Raw genomic sequence first — 24,814 nt, forward strand, 5'->3', positions numbered from 1 at the left:
TATATATATATATATATATATATATATATATATATATATATATATATATATATATATATATATACACACACACACACATACATATATATATATATTATATACACATACATACATATATACACACACACACACACACACACACACACACACACATATATATATATATATATATATATATATATATATATATATATATATATATATATATATATATATATATATATATATATATACACACACACACACACACACACACACACACACACACACATATACACACACATGAATATGAATTGTTGGACATTATCAGCACCTTTAGCCCAAGAAAAGCTCAATAAAAAATGCATCCCTTTAAATTCTATGTACCGTATTTATCGGCGTATAACACACACAGGGGTATAAACACACACTCTAACTTTAAGAGGGAAGTTTCAGGAAAAAAAAAAAACTTTCCACCGCCCCCTGCATATAACACGCAGGTACAGTGTACCCTCTATTTTCAGGGTAAAAAAGTGAGTGTTATACGCCAATAAATACAGTACGTCTTCACACTGGTCAGATACGCGTCTGTAGTGGTGTTAAAAATCTTGCGTGCTGCATTTTTGGTCAGAAAAAAAAAAAAAAAAAAAAAAAAAAAAAACCTGCACCTCCCCATTGAATATACTACAAGAACACATCAATAATGCACCCGTGTTAAATTTTTCATGCGTTTGAGTCAAATGACCTATGAAAAACACACAAATAAGCGAGGCAAAATTCATATGCATTAAATCGTCACAATGCTGAACAACACAATTTCCGGCCGATGTGTTTCAGACGCGGAAATGTCGATGGAGCTCTACTTGGATGTCCAATACTTGGAGTAAATAAAGCTGCAAAAAACTGAGTCTTTAATTCGGGCTGCAAAGCAACAAAAACATATTTTTTTTTAAAAGGGAGGGATTATTTTCTATACACACAATCATGGCCAAAAATATTGGCACTCCTGCATTTCTGTCAGATAATGCAACGCTTCACCTAGAAAATTGTTGCAATTACAAATGTCAGAGGTCATGGGTCTTACAGCAGGACAATGACCCAAACCACACATCAAAAAGCACCCAGAAAGGTGTGTGCTACCAAATATTAAATTGAGGGTGCCAATCATTTTGTCCTGTCCATTTTTGGAGTTTTGAGTGGAATGTGTCAGATTTAGCTTTTTGTTTCTCTACTTTTTTTGTGTCCTACCAATACCAAAAAAAATAAAAAAATACACACGCGAATGCCTGAACATTTTCTGGGTGAAGTGGTGCATTATCCGACAGAAATTCAGGGGTGCCAATATTTTTGGACATGACTGTATGAAAATCTTTAAACCGTTTCCCCAAAAATACCTCTGAATTGCTCTTCAATTCTGACATGCAGTTCCCTTTGGTCTTACGAATAAAAAAAATGTTATTACATGGACATCGAGTATTTTTGATATTGAATACGATTATTTTATATACTATTTTGAGGGAGTTACTTTATTGTAGTATGTATTGCTATATAGTGTGGTAAGGGCACCTGACTATAAAACATTTTTATGGATGAGACTGCTGTGTACAATCATTTATTATCTCCTGGATTATGATCAGTGCATCAGAAATGTTTGGGCCCCCTACACAGCTTTAGGCTTGGGCCCCCCTGAGCCTGCCCACCAACATTCCCCAGGGCCTGCTCATGGGCCATCCCACCTGTACACACTCAGCCCCCCCCCCCCCTCACACCTGTATATATGTCAGCACTCCCTCACACCTGTGTATACTTAGAACAATAAAGTGTGACTTGGTGTACCCTGTGGCGCACCTCCACCCCTATTGAACATAAAAATACTGACATTTTTGGCCTTTGGATTTGAAATGAGGTGTCACACCGGTATTAATAAAATAAAAAATATTTATTGGTTCCCACAAGATCTACAGTAGCCACAAACAGATGCCAAGTATATAAAACAGATTCATAATGTTGTACACATAATATTGCAGTGAAATCGGATGTTCCACAATAAAGGTCCAAGATAAGTACAAGAATGCATCCTAGTGACAACGCGTTTCGTGAACACCTGTTCACTTCCTCAGGGGTAGATGCAAACTTGAGGTCTATAAAAAGGTAAAACATGTATAGGTATAATAGGAGAAGAATTGGATAGAGTCAAAGTGTTAAAGGACTGTCATATTGTGCCAAATCCAACATAATGTCCTCAATGATGATGACTGTGAAAAACATATCAGAAAATAAACCTCACTACCACAGTGTGTAACTATAGTAACCAACTGAAACAATAAATATAATGCTGAACAAAAAGTGCAAGTGTATGTCAATATCACGGAAAGTGAATGTAGTATGTCAAATGCTCAGATACAAAGCAGAAAGTGAAAAATTAATAATGCCTCATTCACATGAGGTGGATCTGCTCAGTGGAGTCCACCAGCTCAGCAGGAGATTTATATGTTGATCTCTGCAGAGCCAGCAGATGACAGGTCCGTCTCTGCCCATTGAGGGGAGGGGCCTGTCAGAGCGCCGCCGACTCCTATGGAGAGACCGGACGAAAACGGTCAGCATGTCTGTTTTCATCAGATCCCAGCCGATCCGATAAGATGGACGGCGAATGGATCGCTATACGTCCGATTTTAGCGGATCGGATGGCAGACAGCTGTATGCAGGCACATCTCTGCTGACATCCGTCTCCCCATAGGAGTCAATGAATGGTCCGCTCCCGGGACAGACATTTTCAGTGGTAGACCAGTGAGTATGAACATATGTATTCCCTCTAACAGTTTTGTAAGTATGGGCACAATATGGTGGGCCTTTAACGCTTTGACCCTATACAATTCTTTTACCTCTATTATACTTATACAGGTTTTACCTTCTAGATAGCAAGTTTGCATCTACCCCTGAGGAAGTGAACAGGTGCTCACGAAACATGTCGGTCACTAGGATGCATTCTTGTACTTATCTTGGACCTTTATCATGGTAAATCGTATTTTACTGCAATATTACCGTATATACGCAAGTATAAGCAGAGTTTTTCAGCACATTTTCTTTTGTGCTGAAAATGCCCCCCTCGGCTTATACTCGAGTCACCTTTTTGCACCTGATCTCCCGGACTTTGGGGACCCGGTACCGGCCGGCCGTAGGTCCCCTGGACCCGGAACTTGGCACATGTAGCCCCACTCTTCCTCTACAAGTGTGCAAAGTTTGTTGTCTGGGGAACCTACGGCCAGGGAGCACCGATTTTTCAAAGCCGGGCACCCCTTCCATAGACTCCCATGTTAAAGGTCAGTCTAGTCATGGGCACAGTGAGGCATGCAGATGGACACCCTAGACTTATACTCGAGTCAATACATTTTCCCATTTTTTTGTGGTAAAATTAGGTGCCTCGGCTTATATTCGGGTCGGCTTGTACTCGAGTATATACGGTACATCCGTTTCAACCTTGTGATTTGTGTAACATATGTACGGTGGAGCCACTTTGTTACTAAATACAGAGTAGGACCCCCTTCTGTTTTCAGAAAGGTGGAAAGTGATGGAAATGATCATTATAGATTTTGGCCTATGCGGACTTGATTGCATCAGTTACTGTTGGCCAAAGATTCAAGCTGTGAACCTTTCCATTCTACCTCTTTTCAAAAGGTGCTCTGTCAGGACTATGATCTGAGAAATGTGAAGACCATTGGAGTATAATAAAGTCATTGACTTGATGAAACCAGCTTGTCATGATTCATACTTTTTGACAGTGAATTATCCTATTGCAAGCTGTAATTAGCCTGCAGCCATAAGTGAGAGAGAGAGAATGTGGCCAATAAAAACACCCAGGTGTGGTTCAGCATTTATGTGATGCTCAAGTGTGTTTCAAATGGAATGTTAAATGGTTTATACACATTTCCCCTCTTTCTTTATTATGGTCAGGTTTAAAAAAAAAAAAAAAAAAAAAAAAACATTTTTTAGTCAAAATATAAAATATTGCATAGGAAAATGTTGTATTGTTATATTTATTCAGACAGTGGAGCATTAAAGCGAAAGGGCACTTTAAAAAAAAAAAAAACGCCTTCCCTCTGGGTCATCTATGTACATTGCAAGGATCATAACAAAAGTGTGTTGCAGATTTCTGCCTTTTTGTTATTGTGGAAAAAAAAAAACTGTGTGTTTGTCTGTGACCATGTGAGAAAGTGTCTAATGGGAGGGGTTTCATAATTATCAGTCAGCTGTGCACCTGCAGGACACTAATAAAGAAAGCTGCTGGGCCTGCATCCCTTTAGATGCAATTTGACATTTCCAGTAAATCTTTACCTCCTGATGAAAAGATCCTGTTTACAAAGCACAGCAGCTTGAGCCTAGTACACAGGATTCGAAACTCGTACGAAAAATACAGATTTTAAAGTGATTGCATCCTAATCTGATCGTTAGTACACAGCTTTTAAGAGCCGATCAGGACAGGTCAAGCAAAATTATCCAATGGGACAAGCACAAATATTTTTCTCTTACAATACCAGATCATAACATTTTTGTTTAATCAGTACAGTTTGAAGATACAATACGTAACATCAGTTCCAAATTTTTATTCTGTCGTATGAGAATTTTCTTAACTTTAGTAACCTCTTCATTTTCGATATGGAGACGAACATGCAAAATAAAAAAAAAATAAATAAATAAAAAAAGGGATGATCATTCAGCCAATAATCTCATTTGGCCAGATTCAAGTAGAGCGCTGCATCTTTAAGGCGGCGTAGCGTATTGTATTTACGCTACGCCGCCTTAAGTCAGAGATGCAAGTACTGTATTCACAAAGTACTTGCCTCCTAACTTACAGCGGCGTAGCGTAAAAATGTGGCCGGCATAAGCGTGCCCAATTCAAATGAGGATGGAGGGGCGTGTTTTATGTAAACTACTCGTGACCCGACGATATTGACGTTTTTTTACGAACGGCGCATGCGCCGTCCGTGTACATATCCCAGTGTGCATTGCTCCAAAGTACGCCGCAAGGACGTATTGGTTTCGACGTGAGCGTAAATTACGTCTAGCCCTATTCACGGACGACTTACGCAAACAACGTAAAATTTTCAAATTTCAACACGGGAACGACGGTCATACTTAACATTGACTACGCCTCCTAGGGGGCAGCTTTATCTTTATGCGGCGTATCTTACGGAAACGGCGTATCTTTACTGCGACAGGCGCACGTACGTTCGTGAATCGGTGTACCTAGTCATTTACATATTCTACGCCGAAATCAACGGAAGTGCCACCTAGTGGCCAGCCTAAAAATTACACTTTAAGATACGCCGGCGTAGGAGACTTACGCCGCTCGTATCTTAGCCTAATTTAAGCGTATCTGGTTTCCAGAATACGCTTAAATTAACGCTGGCGTAGATTCAGCGGTACAATGGTGTATCTACTGATACGCCGGCGTAACTCTCTATGAATCCGGCTAATTGTGTGTACTAGGCTTTAAAGGTTTAACCACCGCATTCCTGTGCACATCACATGCGATGTCCACGTGGTGCAATTTGTGCCAATCATTTTGTATGCCTCAAATCACATCCCCCCCGCACATGAATCACATCACATGGGTTGCGATTCTGGCAATCGCACTGCGTTTTGCAATCTCTATCGGGGTGGCATTAATCTAACATTGTCACCCGCAGCAGATCGCATGGACGCTGTGTGATTGCTATGCAGGGAAACGTAGCAAATCTTGTGCTTTTCCCGCATTGCATTAGTATGAACCAGGACTAAATCAGAGACACAAGCGTCTGAAAAGAGAATTTACTGCTGAGGTTACTCTTTACGAAAACCCCTTGAAAATCAAGTAAGCAAACCAAGTACCACTATATCCACCACACTGCCAACCTAAATCATTGACAAGGACAGTGTCAATTCAAGGAATAAATTGTATGTAAACTAAACTAGTACTAATGGATGGCTGACAATGAATGCAATGCATTGTAAGGTATTGGCAACCGCTTAAAAAGAAAATAGAGAATTGGCTTAAAAGCGGAGCTCCACCAAAAGGGGAAATTCCACTTTAACCACATTTTGCTGGTCAATGACTGGGCCACTTTTTGCGATTCGGCACTGTGTCGATTTAACGGACAATTGCGCGGTCGTGCGACGTGGCTCCCAAACAAAATTGGCGTCCTTTTTTCCCCACAAATAGGGCTTTCTTTTGGTGGTATTTGATCACCTCTGCGGTTTTTATTTTTTGCGCTATAAAACAAAAATAGAGTAACAAATTTGAAAAATAAAATGAATATTTTTTACTTTTTGCTATAATAAAAATCCCCCAAAAATATTTTTTTTTAAATATTTTTTTCCTCAGTTTAGGCCGATACGTATTCTTCTACAAGTTAAAGCGTCTACAAAATAGGGGATAGTTTTATGGAATTTTTATTAAATTTATTTTTTTTCCTAGTAATGGCGGCGATCAGCAATTTTTATCGGTACTGCGACCTTATGGCGGACACTTCAGACTGTAAAAAATGGCACTGGCAGGGAAGGGGTTAACACTAGGGGGCAAGGAAGGGGTTAAGTATGTTCCCTGGGTGTGTTCTAACTGAAGGGGGGGTGGTACTGACTAGGGGTAATGACTGATCGCTGTTCATACATTGTATGAACAGACGAACAGTCATTTCTCCCCCTGACAGGACTGGGAGAAATGATGTGCACAACCGGCTGTGAAGCTGCAAGCTGTCATCACATCCAGGTGCCCACACTTTTAATGCCGGCGCTGGGTAGAGGTGGGGGAGAAAAGCGAGGGGTCCGGACGGCCACATCACTGGATCGTGAGATTGGTGGGGGGGCAGGGGTGCGCGTGTTTATTAAAAGTCAGGAGCTACATTTTTCATAGCTGACTTTAATAAACACAAAAACGAGTGGCACTACGCTTTAAATGCTGTATACAGCGAGACATGCTGCAAATTATAGTGACAAATAAATAGGGTTTATATAAGCACTTAAAGCCCAACTTTAAGAATACTAGGACTTTCAAAAGTTCAATTGGCCCAAACAAACTTTACTTTACTAACTGATACTGTGTCTGTCAGAGCTGTATGTACATAAACTAGATACAGTATACAGTGCTGTGTTCCAGCAGTGGTACGGGGAGTTCCCCATCTCGTTCCTGGAACAAAATCATGTTGGTCTGAGCGCTGCTCAGCCATTCATAGGGAGCTTTGTATTTTTATCAGTGAATGTCACATCAGTTCCACTGTGAAGCCGTGATTTGATCTCTATAGCTGTCAGATAGGCAAGGTTATTTTGGTTATCAGTTGTCAATTCTAAATGTGACCTTAAGGCTGGGTTCACAAATATGCGTTGCGGGAACCGGCGCGATTCCAGTGCGGGTTCCCCCATCGCAAGTCTCTCGCAGGCAGTTCACACTGCCCTATGCGAACAGCTGCGGGTGTCAATACAAAAGTCAATGACAACATCAGATCGGATCGCAGTGCGAACTGTGAAATGGTGCAGGAATCGGATCGCATAGGTATGAACATCCTTGTGATCCGATTCCAGCGCGGACCAAAAAAAGGGTCCTACACCATTTTAGTCCAATCTGTATGGATAAATTTGCATCGCACAGACATCACATGTGATCTGCACAGCAATGCGGTGAGAAACGCATGCGATGTCTGACGTTGCAATAGTGTGAACCCAGCTTAAAAGTAGGATTCCAGGTTTTGAAGCACTTTACTATTTCCATTGTTTAACAATGCAGCTACCATGTGTCTGGATCAACTGTGGGTATATGATTTTTTTAGATGGACTTTTTCAACCTGAATAACTCTGTAACTATGTGTGCAGAAGTGAATTTGAATAGTATTAGCTACATACAGTAAGTAATGCTGTGTTCCAAAAGCAGTACAAGTGACTTTCTATCTGCTGATGAAATTAGAGTCAGGCTCAGTGCTTCCTCACCATTCAGAAGAAGCCTTGCATTTTCATCAATTACAAAGCTACCTCCGATAAGTCAAGGTGAATATTGAGGCATCATCTGCCCTCCTTTTCACCTTGGCAAATCAGAGGAAGGCTTGTATTCATTGATAAAAATACAGGGCTTTTCCTCAATGACCGACTATATAATTCTGCCAAACAAAATATTTGAGGTGCATTGGATCCTGAAACTGTACTTTAACCACTTGCCGCCCGCCAATGACAGATTGACGTCGGCAAAGTGGTTGTAGAATCCTGACTGGACGTCATATGATGTCCTCAGGATTCTGGGGCGCGCATCGCGGCGATCGTTGTTGCAGGGTGTCAGTCTGACACCCCGCAACACCAAACAAGGTAAAGAGTCTCTCACGGAGACTCTTTACCACGTGATCAGCCGTGTCCAATCACGGCTGATCACGATGTAAATAGGAAAAGCTGGTAATCAATCGATTATCAGCACAGCCCCCCCCCCCCGAACCACCAGGGATGCCCACTGGACCACCAGGGATGGCCATATAGACCACCAGGGATAAAAAAAAAAAAAAGTATGCCACCCTAGACCACCAGGGATGAGGACACAAAAAAATGGATGCCAATCAGTTCCGGAATGGATGCCAATCAGTGCCCACACTGGGCATCACTGATTGTCAGGCTTTGTTTGGCATCCATTAGTACAACACATACGATAGTACCCATCTATGCCCATCCGTGCCACCTATATCCCTCTATAGCGTGTACTTGTCTCAATTAAGAGCAATAAGTGTAATTTCAGTCACCAGAAATCGCATCCCCGAATATTTTCCCTCTGTTACTTTTCTGGAGAAAACCCAAAATATGGGATTTTCTTTTACTTTTACTTTGGATGATAAGGGTAAACAGGAAAAAAAAAGAGGGTGAATCTCTCTAAAGCCGGGTACACACGGGCCAAATGTTGGGAGACATTAGTCAGTTCAATTTTAAAAAATGGCGGACATTCTCCCTGTGTGTATGTTGGTCTGTCAGACGAGCATGCTGGAAAACCGACCGACCAATCAGCACTTTCAGCCAATGGCAGAGAGCACTGATCAGTGTTTTCTGTCAGAACTCAGCAGGTGAGATCGCTGTACTTACTATATTGAGTACAGCTGCTCCGAACAGAGCTTACAGGTTTTTTTTTGCATTCAACTCGCTGACTTAAAAAACAAAAAAAAACGAATAGTGTGTACCAGGCTTAACGGGGGCACAGACAGCAATAAAAGCTAACAGGAGTTCTAATCCCTCTCCACTTTATGCAAAACTAAAAACAAGTATGCCTTTAGTTATACTTTAACCTATACTGTACCATGTCACATGCTTCATGTTTGAACACAGAGACTGCTGACAAAGAAATGTGAAGATTCACTCTACTATAGGCTGTGCATACAATGCAACTAATGACACCTTTAGGCCGGATTCACACTTGTGCGGTGCGAATTTCATCTCTCTGCAGAGAGATAAGAGGAGTGTTCAGCAGATCATCTCCGTTTTAGCTGCGAATTTGGAGACCTGGGAGAGGGGAGGGGGAGGGGGGAAGGGTATTGATTAGAATGAGAGAAATCCTGAAGAGAAATTAACACATCTGCAAATTAGATGCGTCCCTATAGAAGATAATTGGCCTGAATTCGCACCTGAGCCGCACCGCAATGCCTAGAAAACGCACGCGTTTTTTCGGCAATGCGCATGCATCGCACATATGTGAACCAGCCTCATTGAAAACAATGTATTTAGAAATGTTCTGCGAATTGGATGCGGTTTAAGCCGCACTCAATTCGCATAGGTGTGAACCCGACCTTAAACTACATCCTCACACATCTTATGCAGGTGAAAACACCACAAGGTAGAAGGGTTTAGAATGCCTTTAAGTTTTCCATCCTTACCATTTTCCCTGATGACCACTGTCACCAAGTCCCCGTTCACACCACTTTGAAATCTCGAAACAGCGTGATTTCAAAGACGTGCATCAGTGCGATTTTTATTGCGGCGTGCAACTTAATACAACAGAAGTCTATGCAAGCAGCAATGAAATAGTCAAAAAATTTTGTGCAGCATTCACCTGACACATTCACCTGACACCAGAACAGCAATAGAGGGAACATTCTTTCAGAGGGATCTCCTTTCCCTTCTGCTATGTCTATAGAACAGAAAGTGATGGAAATTCTCCCCATACGGATAGCCCAAATAAAAAACAAAAACACACAAACAAAATTTACAGGGATTTTAACCGTTCCTTACCTTTCACACGGGGCATATCAGTAATGATCTGCCTTCGTATGCTTCGTAAGCTCAGCGGGGATCATTCCGTTGATCCCCGCTGAGCCGGCGGATGACAGGGCGGTCCCAGCACACTGTGCCGGGACCGCCCTGTCTTTTTTCTGCTCTCTCCTATGGGGAATCGGATGAACACGGACTGTAAAAATAGGGTTTTCCTCCGTCTGCAAAATCGGATCTTTGCGGAGGCGGACAATTACAGGTGTCAGCGGATGTTCACCCGCAATCACATAGGGACCAATGTATGTCCCTTTTTCATCCGCAAACGGATGGATGAAAAAGCGGACATACGGTCCTCATGTGTGAAAGGGGCCTTAATCTATACAAAGTGAAAAAAAAAAGTTTTAACTTTAGGCAACCGAGATCTGACTGTATTAGAAGATGATACAAAGTGAAACGAACGCTCAGAAGGGCAAACAGATCTTATAATACAGCAAAACAGCATCAATAGACGATTCCATAGATGAAAATGTCTCGGAATATTGGCCTGTTAGCACTGCATTGATCAGTGAATGCTCCATGTTTACATCATACGTGTATGAGGTTGTGTGTCCGGCAAGGATACACCATGTGTGCATTTTTACACAGTGTAATGCATAACAACTTGACACAATGCACTACGTTGCATGAAATGGGTTAAATAGGTTAATTAAAGGTCATTCCCTGACATTTCATTAACTACTTCGCTATTCTGGGTGTCCAGCATCTGAAGGGTTTAAAACAAGCTCAAGGCTGCAGTGGCACCCAAACTTGTTACAGTTTTGTTCAGTCACCTCCCAGCTGTAAGGTGCAAGCGATCCGGGTGGCTGTAAAGCCCCAGTGTTTGGATAATGCGCCCTGCCCCCAAACCTTCTCTGGTTCCTGGCCTCTTCTGCTCTTCCTGGAAGCCCAGGACCACAACAATTTACTTTAATAGGCCAATCTGCAGGAGATTAAAGGATAAATTCACTCCTCTCCCTCCGATCTCCCCCATTCCTGCGACAGCGGGATCTTCTCCCTGCACCTGCTTTCAGAATTTAAAAACAGCATCCCACGGGCACACACTGGCTTGTTATGCGGCTGGACGTCATATGACGCCAACTCAAGATAATAACCACTTCCCGGTTGTCATTTTGCTATAGGCCAGGCAGATAGTGGTAAAAATCTAGTATTCAGTGTTAATTTTAACGACTAAATTAATACTATTTTAGTCGACTAAAATACGTCTAAAACTAAAACAATTGAGATGAATAAAATAAGACTAAAACTAAAATGCCATTTTAGTCAAAAGACTAAGGGGCAGATCCACAAAGATCTGCCCCGGCGCACTGTATCCGAGATACGCTACGCCGCCGTACCTTACTGCAGTTTGGTTTGAATCCATAAAGATTTCACACCGTAAGTTACAGCCGCGTAGTCTATCTCTCTCGGCGTAACGGCGCCCAATTCAAATCGGCGAGAAGGGGGGAGCGTTTCATTTAAATGAAGCGTGTCCCCGCGCCGAACGAACTGCGCATGTGCCGTCCCTAAATTTCCAGCCATGCATTGCGCTAAATGACGTCGCAAGGACGTCATTGTTTTGACGTGGACGTAAATTACGTCCATCCCGATTCACGGACGACTTACGCAAACTAAAAAGAAAAAATTCAAATTAAACGCGGGAACGACAGCCATACTTAACATAGCAGGTTTAACTATACGCCACAAAACAGCAGCTGTAACTATACGCCAAAAGAAGACGAGTAGAGAAGACTTAAAAAAATGCGACAGCCGCTCGTACGTTCGTGGATCGTCGGAAATAGCCAATTTGCATACTCGACACGGAAAACGACGTGAACACCACCCAGCGGACGCCGAAAAATTGCATCTTAGATCCGAAGGCGTACGAAGAGGTACGCCTGTCGGATCTAACCCAGATGCCGTCATATCTTGTTTTGAGGATTCAAAACAAAGATACGACGCGGGAAATTTGAAAGTACGCCGGCGTATCAGTAGATACGCCGGCATACTCGCTTTGTGGATCTGCCCCCAAGACTAAATTGAAATAAGACTTCAACACTGGTCTGTAGTGCATGTTCATACCTCAATACTATAAATAATAACATAATAGATTTTCCACTCCAGCAGTATATAATGAGTTTGGAAACTGTAGAGAAATGTTAACTAATGTATTACAATTTAATTACACTCAGATTTTAGACAACTAAAAGGAGTTTTAGTCGACTAAAATGTACTTGAGATTTAGTCGACTAAATACGACTGAAACTAAAACAATTGCAGAAGACTAAAATGGGACTAAAACTAAAATGCCATTTTAGTCCCAAGACTAAAACTAAATCGCAAATTTGCTACCAAAATTAACACTGCTAGTAATACATGGTGTGATCCTGCTCTGCACATGCTCAGTTGTTCTCTATTTTTAAGCATTGCCGAGTCTGTAGAGGCCGATCTTCTGTTAGCCTTAGAGCCCTTTCACACTGAACCACTCATAGCGTCGGCGGTAAAATGACGCTATTTTTACCGCCCGCGCTATGGGCGCATTTGCAGCGCATTTCAGCCGCTGAAGCAGCGCATTGCGGGTGGTATAGCCGTGCTATCCCATTGATTTCAATGGGCAGCAGCGGTGGAGGAGCAGTATACACACCGCTCCAAAGATGCTGCTAGCAGGACTTTTTTTACCGTCCTGCTAGCGCAACGTCCACTGGAGACAATGGAGCAACACTTTTAGGGCGAATCGCCCTCGGTGTGAAAGGGGTCTTAAAGCAGAATAAAAAACTCCTCCTATCCTTTACAGCCAATATTCTTCTGTATGATCTGCAACTACCATGGTGCTGTACATGTGATCAGTTATGACACCAGTCATTTGATGGGCAGGCAGTTTGGTTTGACAGTTTGAAGATCACAAGAAAATGTGACAGTAAGCATTCCCTGAATTCCAGAAATGTAATGGTTAACTGTTAAATTGATGGGTTTAGTGCCACTTTATGATTTACTGCTGTTCAGGGGCTCTGAGCTTCAAAATAACAGTCTCCACCAAGAAGAAACAGGAGCAATGCTGGAGGCAATTTATAGCACACACTAATTTTGTTAGCAGAATTGTGGAATGAATGTTCCTTGCTAAAGAAAATTATATTAATCATGTTGTTAGGGGTAAAGTTTAGCTTTATCCATATCAATCTATTCACTGTCCTACAATTAGATTCAATAAAATCAATAAGTTTTGCTCAAAACCAAATCGGTGATGTAGATGTCTTTTTGACAACTCACAAATTCGATTATATTGTGAAGAATTATCCATTCAGATCGCCACTATTAGATTTAGGCTCGGTTCACACCTATGCGAATTGAATGCGCGTTTCTCCACATCCAATTCGCATAGCAGGAGAATGTGACTGCTCTCTATGGAGCCGGTTCACATATCTCTGCAGCAGGACCGGTGCGGTGTGCAGGAAAAATGTGTGCTTTTTTTGGTGCGTTTCGGGCTGAAATCAGACCTGAAACGGTGAACCACCACGCACCGGAACCCTGCTGTGCGATGGATGCGGCAATAGTGTGAACCGGGCCTAAACAGGAAGTAAAGTCTTCCTCTTTAATTGTACCTGTAAATATCTTCTAAACTGGCACTGTTTAGGAGATATTTACTATATACGCTGCCGCCAACATCATCAGCGCATTCGTGCTGAAGGAACAGCGCGATCGTGCCGTTTCTTCAGGACCTGTGCTGTGACCGGCAGCACCCGCGTGAGAGGGACATCATAACGGCTCCTGCCAATCACAGCGCCGGAGCCAACGAACCCAGAAGTAACTCCAGAAAAGATCTCAGCCGTGGAAGCGGAGTGTGGAAAGCACTGCAGGGCTTTGTTCTAAGGTATTTCATTATGAGCTAGTATGCGATGCATACTAGCTCATTATGCCTTGGTCTTGCAGGATTATTTTTTTTCCTGAGGTTTACAACCTCTTTAAAAGGCTGGCTATACATTATACAATCTCCTTTAGATTTAGCTTCAACTATGTAGTGCAAGGGCCTGCCTGATTGCATACAAATTTTAAATGAATACGTTTATCCTCATAGTATATGGTTTTGGTAACGGAAAATTAGAGAAGAAAGTTGTATAATGAATGGCCAGCCTAACCATCAACTATGTAGTGCTTGGACCTGACTGGGTGCATACTGAATGTTCAAGCATGTCCTCCTATTACATAGTTTGAATGCATATATAAAAAAAATTAAAAAAAAAAAATAAGGAAGAAAGAAGGGAGGGGGGGGGAGAGATTGTACAACCAGATTATATGGCCATCTAAAAAGGAGAATATACATAGACTGTTCAACCAGATTATAGAAGAATGGCTAGCATGTTAAAAGGGGTTGTAAACCCTTGAGGTTTTCACCAAATGCATCCTACGCATTAAGGCAAAAAGAAACGTTTGTAATGCAGCAATCCTCCAGAGCACCCCTTTTACTTGCCTGAACCTGATCTTTCCATTGACGGGGACGAGCCCAGTAGCTCCAGCCATTGTTTCGGGTCCTCATCGGATAGATTAAGGCTGCATTCACACCTGAGCGTTTTGTCGCCTGAAGCATGAAGCTACAAAACGCTAGAGGGGAAAAATACATTATTCTCTATAGAGATGGTTCACATCTCCACTCCAAAACGCTTGAAGCTCAAACAAGTTCTGGACCTTTTTTGTTGCGTGAATCGGGCTGATTTGGGCGTTTTTGAACGTTTGTATTCCCATAGAAACTAATAGAAACGCTTGATCCAAGCGTCTAGCGTGACAACGAGTGTTTCTATGGGCGTTTTGTCGCTTTAATCTGTTCTGTGAAATAGAATATTCACCCAGGAAGAAGATAAAAAAAAAATTCTACAAACATAGCAACAATTGATGAAAGAGATGATCATTTTTCCTAATGGCTAAAATAATAAAACGACAAAGTTCAAAAACGTCAGACAACGCTGTATGCAAACGCGCGAATATGCACGCCACAACGCCGGAAAAAACGACCGAAAACGCTACGCTCAGGTGTGAATGCGGCCTAATAGCAGCAGAAGCCATTGGCTCCCACTGCTGTCAATCAAATCCAGTGACACGGGACAGGGCGGAGTCATGCCATCTGTGTCAAAGGACGCAGCAGCAGGATTCGGTAGCTATGACTAAGCATTAGTTGTTAATGCGAAACGCGTCAGCTGTCTATCCCACTGTATGCTGTTGTGTGCTGTGCATTTTTTCCTTTTTACAATAAAGAGCACGTCTTTTTTTCAACAAGACTTTTTGGAGTGCGGCTGTCCATCCATTCTCCCACCTGCTTAATTCTATGCATTGCCAGCACCCATGTGATTCCTGAGTGGACATTGATTACCTGCCTGTGCTCACCTGGAGCGGCGGTCTCCCTACCCATCATTCCTCCTATTACATAGTTTGAGTGCATATATAAAAAATAAAAAAAAGGGGGGGGGGGGATTATGGCCATCTAAAAAGAAGAATATACATAAGACTGTTCAACCAGATTATAGAAGAATGCCTAGCACGTTAAAAGGGGGTGTCAAAGGACGCAGCAGGATTCGGGAGCGCACCCGCACGAGTACTTGAGGGTAGGGACTGATGTGAATGTACAATGTATATGTAAAGCTCTGCGTAAATTGACAGCGCTATATAAAGTACCATAAGTAATAAATGTTTGTTATTACACACAAGACAGAGCGTTACAACCCCTTTAAGCTGGCGATAGACTATACAATCTGATTGTGAGATTTCTGTACAATCTCTAGATTTATCAAAGCTTTGCAGAAGGAGAACAAACCTAAAGAATACTTTCCATTTGTATCCAATCAGGCGGCATGCTACATAGCTGATGATAGATCTGAATCAGATTGTACAGTGTATGTGAACCTTTAGCACCGATTGTCTCCTGGGATGTATAGGACAGTCGGCAGCTATGACAGGTGATTGTCCTGTAAACCCAGCAGAAACATCTGATGGTCCCAATACCTTGAGCACAGGGGTCCAGTACTCGGCTACTTCCAGAGCCTTGCCCTTCATGGTGTTGATGACGTTCTGCATGGCTCTCGTCTCCCCTCACAGGGGTCCTGTACAGGAGATAAACAAGCGGGTTAGTGACTAAGAAACTGACAGCTAGCAGCCATTGTCTCCATGACAACCCCTCTCACCTGCCTGGGGAATTTCTAGGGGAAACCTCACTGTTCCGCCTCTTTACCCCACTGCCTGTCACATGGGGGCGCCACGCCCGGAAATAGCCTCTGCGCAGGACTAGACCTGAAGAGGCGTGTCTGTAGGAAAAGACTTCGGCGGTACGGTGGCACGAAAAGTAATTACAGTGTCTGCCATAGACTTATCATTGCCACAGATACTAAACAGGCGAGGTGTTATTTTGGTATAGGAATAGAATGTGGCGAGGGAAGATAGCGTGTACACGGAAGTGAGGCTTGGAACGCAAGGCGTCACACCCCGGAAGTACCCTCTTGGAGGTGTGTAGGGCATTATAGGTGTATAGAGTGTGGGATGGTTGCCAGGTGTGTGGTGACGTGTTTCTCCTCTGTGTACTTTGCTGAGAGCAGTCTGCAGGTAAGTCGCGGCAATGCTGCTGTTGTAAACTTTGCGCTGAATTCAAGTCCACTCATATACTAGGAAGTTGTCATTTATGGGGGGAAACGAGCAAACTTTCTATTTCCCATCTGGAATGTATAGAAGAATGTATTACTGGTAGTTATATAGTGCCACCAATTTACACGTATATTGTATTTTCATATCATTCCCTGTGTTCAAGGAGCTTACAATCTAATGTCCTTAAAGCAGAGGGAAAAAATATTAAAAGCCAGCAGCTACAAATACTGCAGCCTTAATAAATGGACACTTACCTGTTGGCAGCTGAAGACGCGCAATCGCTCGGCTGCCCCCGCCACCATCCTCGGTGAGGGAACCAGGAAGTGAAGCGTTGCGGCTTCACTGCCCACTTCCCTACTGCGCATGCGTGCGTGGCGCTGTGCATTTTTAGTGGTCCCGCTGTGTTCGGGGGGGGGGGGCGGGATTCTGCAGGTATCTCTTCCAGGAAGTGGGTGCAAATACCTGTATTATACAGCTATCTGCACCCCTCCCCCATGAAAGGTGACAATTGTGGCACCGGAGGTGGGGAGGAATGCGAATCGCGGAAGTTCCACTTTAGGGTGGAACTCCGCTTTAACTCGCATTCATACATACTAGAGCCAATGAACCTACCAGCTGTAACTCTGCTCCTTCCATTCTAATATTTGCAGCCACAGGATAAGCTGACTTTTCAAATATAAAGAATATGTACAAAACTGTGTCATTTTATTTACAGTAGATTTATACTTGGGGGGGGGGGGGGGAGCAGCTGTGCACGGTAACCAGTCAACACCTAGCTTTCATTCTCAAAGCTTAAAGGATAAGTTCACATTAAGGGTAATAATAAATGCAGATATTTTTGAAAATAATAATTTGCAAAACATTGCACCTGCAATCAATGGGTCCTGCAGACTCTCCCTCCAGCTTTCTTTCTTGCACCTCCATATGGGCTTTTTGTTAGAATACTGGAGAAAGACTTGTTGAGCTTGTTCAGCACCCTCACAGTCTGTTGAGACTTGCATGCCGTCTGCGGCAGATTGACGGGAATGAGTGATGCAGCCGTACGTGAATGTGAATGTGACTGTGGGAGATAGGAACCCCCACCCGTGACAGTGGGGTGAGGTGCTAGAACATTGTAAATTCTGTATATAACTGTATTCTATTCTGTATGCTTTACCTAGGTATTGCACACGGCACTAATAATGTTTTGTTTACCCGTTTGCATTCTTTCATGTCCTGATTAGAAATTAGCCTGCCTATGTTGTTACAATAAAAGTACAATGGTAATATTAACCACTTACTGACCGTCGGCACTTTGAAGAGGTGTATGTCGGTAATGGCAGCAGCTGCTTCTTTCTTCATTGTAGATTGATAGTAGCGCAGCCATTGGCTCCCACTGCTGTCAATCAAATCAATGATGCTGCGCACCGGGGGGCGGGGCCAAGTGATACACTTGGCGGCTATGGTTGCCAGTGTATCACACAGGAGCACGCCCGTAAGCTAACCCCCTTGAGAGAGTGCTTCCCAGAAGGGGGTTAGCTCTTGCGGGGAGGAGCCGAGACAGCCGCCGAGGGATCCCAGAAGACGAGGATCAGGGCCATTCTGTGCAAAACGAACTGTATAGTGGAAGGTAAGTATGGTATGTTTGTTATTTAAAAAAAAAGTAACCCTTACAACCCCTTTAATCCAGCTCTGAGCAATCCTGTTATCTTTCTTCAGTACGATAAAAACCGACACACCGAGAAATAGGTGTACATTCTTCCCCCTTGCTGTGACTGACAGATGATTTCTTTATACAGGTCATTTCCTTGTCTCATGCACGAGTGTGAGAGAGGCATTCTGTGTACTTCACATCCCCCCCCCTCTCTTCTCCAGCTCTCCCAAGATTGGCTGCTCCATACCTCAGCATGATTGGGCATGCTAAAATCATGTGGTGACTTTCCTGGCTTTTGACTGAATGTTAGTGATCATGGGGCATAATTCACAAGACCAGCGTAAGAAATATCAATGTCTGGCCAAGGGGAATGTAGAGGTGGGCGGGAAGTCTACTGACATCATGACTCAACCCACCGAGCCCTGGACAACAGACCTGCCCACAGAATCTGGAGTATTGCAGGGCTCCAAATGGCTAAAGGAGGAGATATTTGACAGGTAAGGATACATGCAGGAGGGATATATATCCTTATACAGTATCTCACAAAAGTGAGTACACCCCTTACATTTTTGTAAATATTTTTATTCTATCTTTTCATGTGACAACACTGAAGAAATGACAATTTGCTACGAAGTAATGAGTGTACAGCTTGTAAAACGGTGTAAATTTGCTTTCCTCTCAAAATAACTTAACACACATCCATTAATGTCTAAACTGCTGGCAACAAAAGTGAGTACACCCCTAAGTGAAAATGTCCAAATTTGGCCCAAAATGTCAATATATTGTGTGGCCACCATTATTTTCCAGCACTGCCTTAACCCTCTTGGGCATGGAGTTCACCAGAGCTTCACAGGTTGCCACTGGAGAATTCTTCCACTCCTCCATGATGACGTCACGGAGCTGGTGGATGTTAGAGACCTTGTGCTCCTCCACCTTCCATTTGAGGATGCCCCACAGATGCTCATTAGGGTTTGGGTCTGGAGACATGTTTGGCCAGTCCATCACCTTTACCCTCAGGTTCTTTAGCAAGGTAGTGTTCATCTTAGAGGTGTGTTTGGGGTCTTTATCGTGTTGGAATACTGCCCTGCGGCCCAGTCTCCGAAAGAAGGGGATCAGGCTCTGCTTCAGTATGTCACAGTACATGTTGGCATTTATCCCTCAATGAACTGTAGCTCCCCAGTGTCGACGGCACTCATGCAGCCCCAGACCATGACACTCCCACCATCATGCTTGACTAGGCAAGACACACTTGTCTTTGTACTCCTAACCTGGTTGCCGCTACGCACACTTGACCCCATCTGAACCACATAAGTTTATCATGGTGTCATCAGACCACAGGACATAGTTCCAGTGTTCCATGTCCTTAGTCTGCTTGTCTTCAGCAAACTGCGTGCTTTTGTTGTGCATTATCTTTCTAGAAGAGGCTTCTTTCAGGGACGGCAAGCCATGCAGACCAATGTGATGCAGTGTGCGGCGTATGGTCTGAGCACCGACAGAATGAGCCGCCCCCCCCACCCCTTCAACCTCTGCAGCAATGCTGGCAGCACTCTTGCATCTATTTCCCAAAGACAACCTCTGAATATGACGCTGAGCACGTGCGCTCAACTTCTTTGGTCGACCATGGCAAGGCCTGTTTTAAATTAAACCTGTCCTGTTAAACCTCTGTATGGTCTTGGCCACCATGCTGCAGCTCAGTTTCAGGGTTTTGGCAATCTTCTTATAGCCTAGGCCATCTTTATGTAGAGCAACATTTCTTTTCTTTTTTTTTCAGATCCTCAGGGAGTTCTTTGCCATGAGGTGGTGCCATATTGAACTTCCGGAGTGAGAGAGTGAGAGCGATAACGCCAAATTTAACACACCTGCTCCCCATTCACACCTGAGACCTTGTAACGCGAACAATTCACATGACGACATCAGGGAGTGAAAATGGCTAATTGGGCCCAATTTGGACATTTTCGTTTAGGTGTGTACTCACTTTTGTTGCCAGTGGTTTAGACATTAATTGGCTGTATGTTGAGTTATTTTGAGGGGACAGCAAATTTACACTGTTATACAAGTTGTACACTCACTACTTTACATTTTAGCAAAGTGTAATTTCTTCAGTTTTGTCACATGAAAAGATGGAATAGAATGTTTACAGAAATGTGAGGGGTGTACTCACTTTTGTGAGATACTGTAGATCAGCACTATGGAAGTAATTTAGAAATGATGAGAGTGGGTTTTCATCCACTTTAAGGTAAATAACTGTCACATGCCTGACGAAGGGGTCATGCGTGACTCCGAAACATTGCACTCTCCTTGTGTTGTGATCATGCAATAAATAATCCTTTTGGACGCTACTTTGTGTCGATCCATGGTGTGCTGGCAAATATTTACTTTGTAACTGTGGGAGGAGTTAGTCTTCTCTGGATTTTTATACCGACAATCCTTGTCGGGATCCACCTCTTATCCTTCTCCTCTGTTTAATTGGTGCTTATATTTTTTAAACTATGGATGCCCCCTGCTGAGATCACCACCTGTGGAAGAGAATTCCACATCCTAACCGCTCTTACAGTAAAGAACCCTCTACACAGTTTAAGGTTAAACCTCTTTTCTTCTAATTTTAGTGAATGGCCGCGTGTCTTATTAAATTTGTTTTTGCAGAAAAGTTTTATCTCTATTGTGGGGTCACCAGTACGGTATTTGTACATTGAAATCATATCCCCTCTCAAGCGTCTCGTCTATAGAGTGAACAAGTTCAGTGCTCGTAACCTTTTCTCATAACTAAGGTCCTCCAGACCCTTTATTAGCTTTGTTGCCCTTCTCTGGACTCTCTCCAGTTCCAGCACATCCTTCCTGAGGACTGGTGCCCAGAACTGGACAGCATACTCCAGGTGTGGCTGGACCAGAGTCTTGTATAGTAGGAGAATTATTGTTTATCTCTGCAGTAAATCCCCCTTTTTAATGCATGCTATTATTCTGTTTGCTTGCAGCAGCTTGGATGCCATTGCTGAGCCTGTTATTTACTAGGACCCCCCCCCCCAGGTCCTTTCCCACCCTAGATTCCCCCAGAGGTTCTCCCTCCTAGTGTATAGATTTCATTCATATTTTTGCCACCCAAATGCATTATTTAAAACATTTCTACGTCAGGGCTCGACAAATCCCGGTCGCCATGGCGACTAGAAATATGGTCCTGGCGACTTGGCTTGGAAGGGGGGGGCAAAAAAAAAAATTTTTTTTTTTTTTTTTTTGTGAGCTGGCACCATCTGGTGGTGAGCCATTGGTATTACAAGTTAAGCATTACAAGTTAAACAGCAATTCTAATGTAATTTTTCACTATTTTCACTGCCATCTTCTTCCCTCTAATTAGAACCCCCAAACATTATATATATATTTTATCCTAACACCCTAGAGAATAAAATGGCGATCATTGCAATACTTTCTGTCACGCCGTATTTGCACAGCGGTCTTACAAGCGCACTTTTTTTGGGAACAAATTACACTTTTTTTTTAATTAAAAAATAAGACAACAGTAAAGTTATCCCCATTGTTTTTAATACTATGAAAGATAATGTTACGCAGAGTAAATTGATACCCAACATGTCACGCTTCAAAATTGCGTCCGCTCGTGGAATGCCGACAAACTTTTACCCTTTAAAATCTTCATAGGCGACGTTTAAAAAAATCTACAGGTTGCATGTTTTGAGTTACAGAGGAGATCTAGGGCTAGAATTATTGCTCTCGCTCTACCAATCGCGGCGATACCTCACATGTGTGGTCTCGAACACCATTTACATATGCGGGCGCTGCTCACGTATGTCTTCGCTTCTGCGCGCAAGCTCGTCGGGACGGGGCGCGTTTTCTGGCTCCTAACTTTTTTAGCTGGCTCCTAGATTCCAAGCAAATTTGTCAACCCCTGTTCTACGTTAAACCTTGTTTGCCATGTAGTTGCCCACCCCATTAATTTGTGCAGATCTTCTTGCAAGGTTTCCACATCCTGTGGAGAAGTTATTGCCCTGCTTAGCTTGGTATTGTCCGCAAACACAGAGATTGAGCTGTTTTATCCCATCCTCCAGGTTATTTATGAATAAATTACAGAACCCTGGGAGACCCCACTTTCCACCCGGACCATTCAGAGTACTCCCCATTTATCACTACCCTCTGTACTCGCCCCTGTAGCCAGTTTTCCCTAATTGTCTTTCAGGACAGAACCTGAGAGAGTGGCTCCTCCCACTTGCCCACAGGAAATACATCTTGCACCGAACTTTAAAAGGAGGCTCCTTCCCACATGTTACCAGTTTTTGTTTCCTCCGGCAGGGAACACATGGTGAGGAGTCAGGAACTCTTAGGCCTCGTACACACGACCGAACATGTCTGCTGAAACTGGTCCGCGGACCAGTTTCCGCGGACATGTCCGACCGTGTGTAGGGCCTACCGGACCAGATTCCTGGCCGAGCAGACATGTTTCCAGTGGACAAAAGTTTCTTAGCATGCTAAGAAACTTGCCTGCTGGAACCATGTCCGATGGTCAGTATGACTCATCGGACATGTCCGCTGGTTATGACGTATAACCAGCGGCCCGAAATCCCGTGCATGCGTCGAATTGATTCGACGCATGCGTGGAAGCATTGAACTTCCGCGTCAGAGAACGTCGGTGTCGTATACGTCACCGCATTCTCTGTCCGCTGGGATTTTGGTCTGATGGTGTGTACACACATCAGACCAAAATCACCCAGCAGACATGTCCGATGAAAGCGGACCGTTTTCATCGGACATGTCTGGCCGTGTGTACAAGGCCTTAGGTGCTGTCCTGAGAGTCCAAGGTTCCTGCTCCAAACTTATTGGGATGCCGTTCTTGGGTGATTTACTGTTTGAGCCTGACTTGGATTCGGTGCTAGATAGGACAGCAGGTAAAAATAAGTCATTCCCCGTTAAGAAGAAAAAGCAGCCGGTTAAGCATTTATTTTATTTTTTTTCAATCTCAAAGGGCTCAGGAACACCCCCAGGAGAAGAGGAGAAATTGTCATCGCAGAGGGGAAAAGGCAAAGGAAATTCATCCAATATGCCAACGACTATAAGACATTGATAGGTGAAGCGTTCATGAAGGGCCTGATAGACCAGGACACATATGATTATCTTAACATCAAATTTCCACGGGCGCCCACTTTTTATGCCCTACCCAAGGTACATAAAAACCTCAAGGTGCCTCCAGGTAGACCCATTGTTTCGGGCATTGGATCAATCACAGAAAATGCTAGCAGGTTTATTGATTTCTTCCTAACACCACATGTCACCCGCCTACCGTCCTTTGTCAAAGACACATTAGATTTCCTTAAACAAATTGAGGGCGTGCCTGTCCCTCCCGACGCCCTTCTCGTGACTTTGGATGTGGAGGCTCTTTACTCTAGCATCCCTCACGAGCAGGGCGTCGGGATGGCACGCACGTTCCTCATGGAACAAGACCATCACTCCTGGCCATTCAATGAGTTCATCTTGAAACTACTTTTATTTATTTTGACCCACAATTGGTTTACTTTTAATGGTTCCCACTACCTCCAGGTACAGGGCGTGGCCATGGGCACTTGTTGCGCACCGGCCTACGCCAACCTGTACCTGGGGGGGTGGGAACGAGACATTTTTTCAGATGAACAGTTTTCTATCTTTACCAATCACGACGCCCTGCTCGTGAGGGATGCTAGAGTAAAGAGCCTCCACATCCAAAGTCACGAGAAGGGCGTCGGGAGGGACAGGCACGCCCTCAATTTGTTTAAGGAAATCTAATGTGTCTTTGACAAAGGACGGTAGGCGGGTGACATGTGGTGTTAGGAAGAAATCGATAAACCTGCTAGCATTTTCTGTGATTGATCCAATGCCCGAAACAATGGGTCTACCTGGAGGCACCTTGAGGTTTTTATGTACCTTGGGTAGGGCATAAAAAGTGGGCGCCCGTGGAAATTTGATGTTAAGATAATCATATGTGTCCTGGTCTATCAGGCCCTTCATGAACGCTTCACCTATCAATGTCTTATAGTCGTTGGCATATTGTGCCACTGACAGCTCTGCAATTTTTTGGTACCATGACCGATTGGATAAGATGTTCATACACATTTTCACATATTGTATGTTGGTCATTAATACAATGTTACCTCCCTTATCTGAGGGTTTAATGGTAAGGTCTGGGTGATTTTTTGGTTTCCTAATTGAGAGGGTTTGTTGTTTCGTCAGATTAGACTGTATAGGGTTGACATCAAGTGATTTGATTTCACTCACAGTGGCTAATAGAAATGACTAAACATATGAGTTGGTAGTTAGGTCTGGAAATTTGGTGGATTTAGGTTTGAACTTGTGACTAGGTAAAACCAGCTT

General features: G+C 43.4%; 2 protein-coding genes across 5 annotated transcripts in view; one reads left to right on the forward strand and one right to left on the reverse strand.

The window, feature by feature from the left end:
• ATG3 (autophagy related 3) overlaps positions 1-16,551 on the reverse strand; it is a 105,121-nt gene extending 88,570 nt beyond the window's left edge. The window contains exons 1-2 of one of the 2 annotated variants that reach the window (XM_040338053.1): positions 16,387-16,551; positions 16,204-16,301 (exon numbers count right to left, since the gene is read on the reverse strand). In XM_040338053.1, the coding sequence (XP_040193987.1) occupies positions 16,204-16,275 (72 nt within the window). In that variant the 5' untranslated portion in view covers positions 16,276-16,301; positions 16,387-16,551. Of the gene's footprint in view, positions 1-16,203; positions 16,302-16,382 lie in introns of both variants that reach the window. The other variant, XM_040338052.1, reaches the window with a different exon arrangement.
• A 52-nt stretch (positions 16,552-16,603) lies between these two features.
• The window catches only part of SLC35A5 (solute carrier family 35 member A5), a 51,723-nt gene continuing 43,512 nt past the window's right edge, over positions 16,604-24,814 (forward strand). For 2 of the 3 annotated variants that reach the window (XM_040338048.1, XM_040338050.1), the window contains exon 1: positions 16,707-16,797. The gene's annotated coding sequence lies outside the window, so the exon portion shown is untranslated. The other variant, XM_040338049.1, reaches the window with a different exon arrangement.

The sequence above is a fragment of the Rana temporaria genome, chromosome 2 (assembly GCF_905171775.1).
Source record: "Rana temporaria chromosome 2, aRanTem1.1, whole genome shotgun sequence".
Taxonomy (NCBI): domain Eukaryota; kingdom Metazoa; phylum Chordata; class Amphibia; order Anura; family Ranidae; genus Rana; species Rana temporaria.